At 37.0% G+C, this 11,061-nt stretch overlaps 1 protein-coding gene across 1 annotated transcript; it reads right to left on the bottom strand.

The window, feature by feature from the left end:
* Positions 1-8,741: 8,741 nt before the first annotated feature.
* Positions 8,742-9,277, bottom strand: LOC106730948 (keratin-associated protein 13-1). The gene has a single exon (XM_014567339.2). It carries the CDS (start codon positions 9,138-9,140, stop codon positions 8,742-8,744), a length of 399 nt encoding a protein of 132 aa, XP_014422825.1. The 5' UTR covers positions 9,141-9,277.
* Between the last annotated feature and the right edge of the window lie 1,784 nt (positions 9,278-11,061).

Below are 11,061 nucleotides of genomic sequence, written 5' to 3'. Positions count from 1 at the left end.
GGCCAGTTTTGCGGCAACGAGGGGAAGTAAAAAAAAAAAAAAAAGATGAAGTAAAATGACCAAAGCAGAGAGGAAAAATATACACTTGTGTTCAGGGAAGAATTGAAGATCAGTTGGTTTATAGTAAAAGGAGGAATTTGTGTAGAAATGAGAGATGGGTTTAGCATTATAGGATGGGTCCATGTGGACATTCTGCCTATTGGACTTCATTAATCATAGGTTTTCTTTTTTTCTATTCAAATTGGTGCAATCATCTAATTAAGCATCTTTGCTCCAGTTTCTTCCCAGGTCAAGCTATTTATAAACACTCATGTATTCATTCTCCAGATGTACTCATTCGCTTATAAAATACTTTCTCTGGGAAGTTTATTGACATATAAGATTGTTATTAAAGTCTCGCTGTTAAATATACTTATATGTTGAAGAACTGCTCATTTACAGCTTTAATTACTGCTGTAATTAAATCATTATTTAGTTAAACTTGCTAGATGGTAAGTTCAGAGAAATGGAAGCCAAATTTCTAAAAATTGTTTTAAAATTTTCATAACATAGAGAAGTATAGAAATGAAAGCATTCTCCCTGAAAAATAATGTAATAGAACATTTGTTTACCATGCATTCCCTAAGAACAAAATGGAATGCATATTATTTTGAGGATCAATTGGTATCGACAAGATGTTTGGCAAGGTACTGCTGAGGCATTACTAATAAAAAAAAATATGGGAGTTAAGTTTGGGAGAAAACAAAGCTGTTATCTACAATCACTAATGTGACAAGAATAAATAAATAGAAATTGGTGAAATCAATGGCACGGGAATGATTCATGATGAGTTTCCTGGGAAACGGAATACATTAATTCCTAGAAGTAAGTACCACATGCCGGCTGGTAAAAATGATGACTGGCAATTCCTGGAAATAAAGTCACTTAGGCAGCAGGAGCTTGGAAACTGAACCCCTGAATTCAGGTCTCACAGAGCCAGTGACTGTAACAGATGGGCAAGGAATGAAGCAAGAGGAAACCAGAAGTCTGGTCGGGACAGGAATTTTGAGAGCTCTAATGGCAGTGTGAAGGAGAGCAGGGCTGCCTTTGCAGGGAACTGAAGCCTCAGACTCACTGTTGCTGGAATCTAGGCAGGATCTGTCTTAATCCTTTTAAAGCCAGAATGTTGCCCAAGCCTTGGTGTTCGGCTGTCTCCAGAGCAGTTTTACGTGGAATTGGGATAGTTTCTTGAGAAATAATAATACAAGTTTTTATAGTTTGAGACTTACATCCTTAAATGAAACATAATTATATTTAACTTCAGTACCATTTGTGATATTACAAGTTTACTGTTTCCAACATTGTAATTACCAGTTGTGTGTGAGTGCTTCACTTTATTGCTGTATAATTATTATTGAATCAATCCCTGGTTTGTCTTTAAAAGGAAGCTTGCTTTTTAAATAGAGTATTTCCAGAGGCCAGAGAACCATTTTCACATCTGAAATATGCAGATAATTTTTAATCATCAGAGATTGCCCCAATTTGGCAAAAGTGGAAATTTTCATATGGGGATAACTTAGAATATTACCTTTTCAAAAATTATGGAAGTTATAAACAAAATCAGATTGAGTTCACAGGAGAGCACCTGACATTATTATTTCAATTTCTGTTGGGAATGCCACATAAAATATTGTATATTTTTCTCTCATTATTTCAATCCCTTCAGATTTCCCAGGAACAGTCCCCAAACCATGAATATTTCCCAAGCAATCTAGTGACAATGATGATGGTGGTGGTGATAACTGATAGGAGAGGAAGAGAGACAGACTGAGAAGGCAAGATAAGATCCTCCTTGAACAATTGAAATTGTATTAAATGAAACCTAGGAATTAAGAGTTTTATCGGTAATTTCTATGACACCTAGAAACTAACTCTTCTAGATCTCAAGTTCTACGTTTATACAATAAGTGGGTTCAACTTGGGGATCTATGCCATCACTTAGGTCTCTCATATTTAATACATAAGAAGAGAATAAGGTATGTTCATTTCCTTAAGGAAATGGTACCTTTAGCAAGTCTATGATTCTTTTAGAGCCTCTCTTTTCTTGTAGGGCAAAAAAGGACTTCCGGTTACAATGAGTGAATTCCTCACAGTTCTGCTTGACAGCATATGATGAAATAATGCATAGGAAATTTCTTTAAAGATCCCTAGGCTCTACACAAAGATAGCATTTTATTTTTATATTTGGCTCATTTACAAGCTGTTTATTTGGAGACATTGTTTCCTAAAGTTATGTATATTTATAAAAGCTTAGAAAGTAACCATTAAAAAAATCAAATAGTATCAAATTTCATGGTGAGATACAACCAAAACAGACATATGGGTTGCTCCAGAAGCTCATTTTCAGCTACTGTGAGTTTGAGACTTGGGAAGGTACCAAGATGGAATCCATGCCGCCCAAACCTAGACCCTTCTAGGCCTTCTAGAGAAGCTTGTATGTCTGTTTTGGTTGTGTCCCACCTAGGTTCAGTGATAACCTCCTTATCGCCCTTAGAGAAATGAATCAGACTAGAAATTGGCTGTTGGAATGCAAAGTTCAGATACTTTGCCAACCAAAATGGGGCAAATTCAATTTTAGTTACTAAAAGCTCATAGACATTTTTTTCCTCAGTCTTACGAATATATACTAGTCCTTTATTTACTTTTTTTTATTATGAACCAAATCATATAAACTAAATTCTCTCCTTGTTTTCTACATAACTAGTGTATATACCAACTTCCAAATTCCCTCCTGCGAGTACAGACACATAGTCAGTTGTTCGTTGAGGGAATTCACCTCTCCTCTGCTTCTAAGATTTATAGTCAGAGAAAGTTGTGCCTTCAAACTATGAATTTCCAGGAAATTATTACAATAAGACACTTAAAGTTCTGAAGATATTAGTTAAGACCTTGCACACACGTAGGATTTCAAAACCCGTTCACATTTAATCCTGCAAGTACACAAGGAAACATGATTAGAAAATAAACAGATAACAAACCATCACATTATTTTTGGATTAAGGGGTTTAGTACATTTTATTCATGTGAATTTCACTTTGAGGAGAGAATCTATTGAAATAAATTCTATCAAAAATGCTGGCATTAGACTTTAAATTTGGGTTATTGTTAAGTTTACTGCCGATAATACATTTAAAATGTGAAAAATCAGTAGATATAAGATAAAAATGAACTACAAACTTTTAAATGAAGAGAACCTCATGACTGTGAATTAATTAGGACCACTCATAAAATTCAAACATCAAAGAAAAAATGGAAATAAGAAATGTTTTTAAAAGCATGATGATGATGATACAACCCAGTAAAATTTGAGAGATACAGTGGTTTAGAAGGAAATTCTTAGATTTTAAAGTATATATGACCATTCAAGAAAGCTTGAAATTTTTTAGTGCTTTATGTGAGGAAGCCAGAAAAAAGAATAGTGATTTAAACCAAAAATAAATTTATGATAGAAAATTATAAAGGTAAGAGTAGAAATCAATGAGATAGAAGTCAAATATAAAACAGAGATAAACAACATGGTCAAAATTTGGATTTTGAGAAAATCAATAAAATCAGTCATTTCAATTTTTAAAAGAAACAGCATATAAGAAAAGAAGTGACTGATAACTTTACACAATTTACATAATTATTTGGAAAATATTCCCCATTCTTCTTGTATTCCAAACACTTCTTCAAAATAGTCCTCTTGGCAAACTTAAGAGTAATCACATAATGAGTAGCAAGCAGAACCACTCTTAGGCAAAGTGGAAAGTCAATAAATTTGTTTTCAAAGGGTACAGAATCTCAGTTCATATCCTCTGCATCAATCAAAGGAGCTTGAAGCCTCATTCTCTTCCAGTTTATTTTCATCTCCAAGTCTACATTTGTGTTACAGTGAATGACGAGGGTTATCAGTTGAGAAGACTTTCCGTGCACTCAGATCCTGGTCAATCCAGCTCCAATCTTGTATCGATTATTTCTGTATAGTGTTGGCCCCCAGGATGGTTTTTTTGTTTGTTTGTTTGTTTGTCTTTTTAAGAAATAACACTGAATTATTTGTCAACATTATACAACTGGGCAATTTCAATATGTGTGCTCTTTACTGTGAAATTACTGACTTGCAATTATTTTTTGTTTGTTTGTAAGTCTACATTCCTGAGATATAGATCCAATTCTTTCTGATATGAGGAGTGTTAACAATAGATTATAGTATTTTTTTAACTGCACCAACTTCTAGAAATTGCTAATTAAATAAGTCAGAATTAAATTAATTATTTTATAGATAACTTATGAGGAGAGAATTTTTCTGAAAAAGTTTTCATTTTTCTTCATTTTTGAAGGATATTTTGACCTGATTCTAAGTTGATTATTTTAAAACTTAAATTTTTAACTTTCCATTTAAGAATAACCATTAGGTATTTTTTTTTAATGTTTGTATCTTAAAATTCCCCATAAATTTATCAATTATGTCCATCTTTTTCTTAAATTTTTCAATATCCATCATAGTCATTTTAGACTCTATGTCAACTAAGTCTAATATTTGTATGAAATGTGAATTTGCTCCTATTAATTGCTATTCTTTTGATAGGGGTAATATTTACATGCTCTTTGCCATTTTTTGTAATGTTTTATTGCATTATAGACATTGTATATGTAAAAGCACATTTTGTAGTATAAATATTTATATTTATATATCCATATTGATGCAGAAAAACAGGTGTGAGGCATGACAAGGGCTGTGTCCCAGGCTTTGGCTGAGCCCCTGGGACATGCCCCACCAAGTGTGCAGGCTTTGTGCAGGAAAGAATTCAAGAGCGAGCCACGGTTGAGTAAAGGTAGATTTATTCAGAGAGATACATTGAAAGGCAAGAGAAAGGCCATGAGGTGTAGGGGTTGGGTGCTCAGATTAAAAGTAGGTACACATTCCATAGACAGAATGTGGGCCATCTCCGAAGAGGGAGAGAGAGCCATGTTGCTAGTTTTTATGGGCTTGGTGGCTTCATATGCTAGTAAGTGGAAGGACCAGTCTAAGTAGCCTGGGGAAGGGGCTGGGATTCCCAGGAAGTTGCCCATTTCCCACTCTTTGACCTTTTGTGGCGAGCCTTGGGACTGCCATGGTGCCTGTGGGTGTGTTACTCACCATGTCAATATATTACAATTAGCGTATAATGAAGCTCAAGATCTGCTAGAAGTTAAATCTCTCATCATCTTGAGCCTCAAGGCCTATTGGGGTTTTTGCCACTTCGATGTTCATTGCTGTAGCATTCCTTGAATGGCTACGCCCTGCCCCCTTCCATCCTGTCTCAGTAAGATTGCTTTATATGCACATACAATTTATGATTATATTATTGATACACATACACAAATATATATATGAAATATTTTGATTCACTGTTTCCCAGAGACTGTAAATCTTTTTTCTACATATTAGAAAGGTAAAAGGCTTGTAAGTAAGATTCCTCAAATAACTGAGTTAGGTAGGCACTGTCTCCGATTTTAATCAGCTTGGTTGAACTGCTGGTGTGCCTGTACTTGACCATGCTGCCACTCCCTGATCTGAGCTCATTATTAGATTCTATTTCAGCTGGAAGGGATGTTTGCCTATAGTCTTGTTGCTGGCAGATGTAGCCGGTGTCCTGTTTCTTGCCCCACCCCAGAAAGCATTCAGAGACAAGACGCAGAGGTCAGGAATGTAAAGTGAGGATTTATTAAGGGAGAGATAGTACACTCAAGGGGAGAGCGGGCAGGCTTAGGTGGGCAGCTGCCCTGAGTTTCTTTGGCAAGTTGGCTACATAGGATGTAAAAAATGAATGCATGGAATATTCACTGGGGAGGGAAGGGTTTGGGGTCATATTGCCTGATTTTTATCCCAACTCCACCTTTCAGAAGGGAGGGATTTTTGTCCTTGTTTAGTCTGGGTTGGAAGTGTCATGGTGTCAGTGCATGATGGGTACTTCGAATCTGCGAGGCTAATTTTATTGAGATGGGCATAATAAGCAAAAAGTTACATTTGGACACTGAAGATTCCTCCCTTTTCCCACCTTTCTTTGTTGGCCTCCAGGCCGCTTGTCACTGCAAAAGCTGTGACCACTTGTCAACCCAGAAATTCCTGCTTTTCTTTATCTGTCCAGGGACCCCTGGTGCTCACATGATGTATGGTTTCCTGCATTTGACCTGTGCCCCTCTTTTCTGCCCAATTTCAGCCATTTGGCCAGTGTCCCCCTTTCTCTACTCATATCTACCTATCTGCCTGCTCTAACAGTTTCAGACTATTTTAGTTTGTCTTTGAATTCACTTGAGCTTTGTTTGTTCTAGTTACTGTATTTTACAGTTTTTGCATTTTTTGTTTTCATTTTTATATATTCTAGCACGCTGTTAAAATTCTTAACCTTGTCTTTAATTTCTTAAGGATAATAACCACAATTATTTTTCCATGCATTTCTAATATGTCCATTATCTGAATCTCCCATAGATTCGTTTGTACTCCATGTTATCTGTTGGTTTGGTCTTGTGTTGCCTTTTTTGTAGCATTGATAATTTTTAATCAATGACTCTAGGTAATACGAGGCTCTGAATGAGTCTATTTGCAGAAGAATTTACTCTGAGTGTACCAAGCTAGGGTAAGATTACTAACATTGTCATATAATCATGAAGGATGAAATTCGAAGATTGACTTCGGTTCCTTTAAAATATATTCTGTTTGCTTAACCTAAAAATTCTAGTAGAGTCTTTACAATCCTAGAATGTTTCAAAACCCTGGAATGTGTACCTATATTCCCAGCTCGTTATAATATGCAGGGGTTCTAACTGCATTTATTCACACTATGAGCCCACTAACATTTTTGGAATTAGTGGGCAACTCTAGGAAGAAAGCAGCGCAAATGCCAACATTTCTGTTGACTTAAAACTCTCCTAATTTTTACCTAGCAGTTCTTAATCTGGTTGTACTCCAATGCTTGTGCACAGATTACTTTATCCAGTTTTACTAGAGTTCTAGTAGTGATTTGAACCACCCAGTTTGTTGCTGACAAAAGTTATATTTGGTAAATAATACCATGTTACACTTCTATATATAAAGATGGTTGGTAAAAATATTTACTTTACAGTATATCCAAAATTATTTAGAATGGACAAGAAATCTGGAGTATTATTAGTAGACATCTGTTCCAGTACATTTAATAGGTGGATAGGAAATGCAGGATTAATTTCTTTCAAAACTCAAATTTCACAATTATGGGGGGGGGTGTGTGCAACCATTAGAAATACTATCTAGCATTATTTCCCAAATAAACCCTCCATTCATTGTTAAATAATTGCCCAAATGTTCCCTGAACATACCAAGTGACTTTATATCTCTTGGCTTTGTCCATTCCATTTTATTTCCCAAACTTTCTGTCTTCTATCCTATACTACTTTTTTTTTTTTTGCTTTTTATAGCAGTCTCCATCTTTCAGGAAGATGTGAACATCAATTTCTCTATAAGACTGGGAACTTTGGCCAGACCTTGACTCCCTCTGAGCTCCCATTGCCTCATGTTTAAAAGAAACGTAGCACATAAACTTGATCTTCCTCTGAGTGCTGATTAAAATTCTAAAGAAATAATGACTCGAAAATCTCTTAGAACATTTATCTAGCTCAACATAAAGATAATGCACTTTTATCATTAGATTTGTCTCCTCAAGCTGTCTGACAGCAATGTATCATTTTCTGGAATCTGCGTCCTATAAAAGTTTAGCACATGACTATAAAAAATAAAAATAAAGGACACCCATTTTTTGCTGATATGAAGGCTGTGGTTCTCAGCCATATATAGTTTGAGCCATTGGAGAGCACAGAGATAAAAACCCACACATCCTGAGCCAAAATTCTTCACACTAAGAATAATTGGCTTCCTCCTTATGTACTGTAAATAAATGAATTTCATGGAAAAGTACTCAATAGGATTGATGAATTTGGTCACTTTTACCAATCAACTTTAGGTGAACTTAATGGATTTACTCAAGTTTTATATTTGGTATTTTGTAAAAATATATAGCTGCAAGTTAGATTTATATTTGATTTTTGTTTTATGTACAAACCTAGCAGTATATCTAAATCTTATTTTTCTCTCTGAAGTCTCTTTGCATTTTGTGCTTTCTCTCTGTATATTTATCCACCAATGCTTTACTTCTCCTGTGAAGAGAGCTATAAGGACTCACATGATTGAAAGAATGAGGCTTTTATAGCTCTTGAGATGTTTATTTATACTGTTTATATAAAATGGCCAAAAAAAAACCACCACCACCTAAAGACAAACAATTTTATTTCAAATCCCTCAATTTCTAGGATTGGAAAGCTTGCTTTGTAAAGCAAACTCATATCTTACATATATAAACCCAATAAACAGCAGAAGAAACCCCTGGGCAATAACTAATAATTATAATAATGACAACATATATGGATGCTGGAATAAATGTATTTATTAATGATATTTAGATAGTGTTAATTTTTGAGGGCTATATAATATTTGGATGATTTCTATCTCCAATGCAGCTGTATAATTTAAATTTAGGTTTCTTAAATTCTGCAAGAAACATTCTGCAAGGATCAATCTGTAAGCTAGGCTGGGTAGCCACAGAGTGGGTGAGGAACTAGTCTTTGGAGACCATGAAGAGAGTTTTTTCTCATGATAATAAAACAGTTGACCTTCTGCAAAAAGATCTGGACAATCAATAAGTTAATGTCTAGAACCCAAATCCACAGATTGGCCAAAACTCAAAATAGCTTGGATGGCAGCTTCTGGACCCATAGCCCAGGGAGCAGCCTACTCTTGACCCAGAGCCCAGAGACCCAGCATAAGTTGTCCAGCAGGGACTGCAGAACGTGGAAGTCCTGGGGCAGTAGCAGGATGTCTGGCAGGGGCTGGACACTACACGGGATGTCTGGCACCTAGTGGGCTCACAGCGGGTCTCCTGACAGCCACTATAGACAGAGTAGTTCCACTGGCAGGTGCTGGGAGAGCAGAGGTCAGTGGTGTAGACCAGGTTGCTGGGGTAGGAGGAGCCATAGGAGGAGCCTGGGTAGGGCAATTGGCCTCCAAGGGAGTGGGAGGAGAAGTTTCCAGAGCAGCAGCTGTAGGACATCTTGATAGGAGATGTGAGTTCAGCTGAATTACACTAAGAATGTCTTAAGTTTGTTTCTACCTCCTAGACTGTGGCATTTATATACTCTCAGCAATAGGTGTTAACAGCTACAAGGCCATCATTCCTACATTTCTACTCCCTCATTTGCGTAGTATTACCTCAATCATCATTTCTGTAATTGCGGCTGCATGGTTTCACGCGTATTACATTTATGGGCGCTATAATAATTTCTGTTATAACACAAAGCCAGTAAACTACTCTTATGTCACTAGTGCTATGACAATTTTGCATTAATGACCATCCCATCACAACCAGGAATGTCCCTCCTTTTCTTCCTGGTATACGCTGTGTGTGAATCTGATTCTGGCTTTGCTTGGGTATGCATTCCTTCTAAGGGTGGAGATTGAAATGGTGTTGCTGGTAGATGTAACCAGTGTCCAGGTTCTTGTCCCATCCCAGAAAGAATTCAGAGACAAGACCCAGAGGCTGAGAAAGTAAAGTGAGGATTTATTAAGGGATGGATAGTGCACTCTCAAGGGGAGAGCAGGCAGGCTCAGCTGAGTAGCTGCCCTGAGTTTCTTTGGCAAGTTGGTTACATTGGATATAAAAATGAATGGGTGGAATATTCATTGGGGTAGGAAGGGTTTGGGGTCATATTCCCTGATTTTCATGCCAGCTCCACCTTCCCAAAGGGAGGAGGGAGTTTTGTCCTTGTTTTGTCTGGATTGGAAGTGTCATGGTGTTGGTGCATGATGGGTACTTCTCATCTGCAAGGCTAATTTTATTGAAAAGAGAGTATAATGATCAAAAAGTTACATTCAGACACTGGAGATTCCTCCCTTTTCCCACGTTTCTTTGTTGGCCTCCAGGACATTTGTCACTCCAAATGTTGTGACCACTTGTCAGCCCAGAGGTTCCTGCTTTTCTTTCTCTGCTCAGGCACCCCTGGTTCTTATGTGATGCATGGTTTCCTGCATTTGGCCTGTGTCCCTCCTTTCTGCCCAATTCCCGCCATTTGTCCTGTGTCCCCCTTTCTCTGCTGGTATCTAGCTATCTGCCTGGTCTAACAATGGTATCATCTTTTTTTTTTTTTTTTTAGTTAGAGGCATGGCTCTAAAAGTCTTCTAAAGATTGAGCCTTCTTGTGACCCTTCATTTTTGTTCTCCAGAATTAATCTCCAAGTATTAAATATTAATGCAGAGACCTCATATCCAATGGAGAAAGCCCAAAATATTACAAATCGAGTGGAGGAAGGCTAAGAACAGAGTGAACCCTGGATGAGTATTTGGAAGTGAGATACAAGAACAGTAAATTGGAACAAAGTTATAAATGGAGACCAATTTGAGCCCATCAGAGGGAAATCAGAGCAGAGTCTACTAAGATGAGTAAAAGAAGTAAACAACAGAGGACAGAATGATGCATCAATTTTCCCTCTACCTTATTTTAAATCTGTAATTTGTTGAATTTAAATATTATTCAAATCAAAGTGGTTCCAAATGGATGAAATTTATGAATTTTAAAATAGATTTTTGCCTTTTTACTAAACATATTTACAATTTATCCAGACATCTTGCTCCTTTGGAAGCCCCAGTTAGGCACTGCAGCCCCATCACATTCTCTCCTACATTTTTCTCCCTTATTGTCAAACATCCTCCCTCTTCCTTATGTTACCAACTCGGGTTCTTGGACTCTTTAATCAATAGAAATTGATGAGAAATTCTGGCAAGGCTTTACTGGGATTCTTGCTGCAGCACGAGGGAGTGAAAACAAGTGACAGGCTCCCTTGTTCGCTCCCTGAGGGGAGGTGAGCCAAGCCTTAAATGGGTGAGGATAAAAGCAAACCCCTGGGTAGGGGGGGAGGGGTGCTTAGTTGGTCTGCCCACCCCCGTGGTGATGCTGTGGGCAGGGATCTTGTGCAGTG

The sequence above is a fragment of the Camelus ferus genome, chromosome 1, assembly GCF_009834535.1.
Source record: "Camelus ferus isolate YT-003-E chromosome 1, BCGSAC_Cfer_1.0, whole genome shotgun sequence".
Lineage (NCBI taxonomy): Eukaryota > Metazoa > Chordata > Mammalia > Artiodactyla > Camelidae > Camelus > Camelus ferus.
The sequence above is the reverse complement of the archived record's forward strand: the minus strand, read 5'-3'. Positions and strand labels throughout refer to the sequence as shown.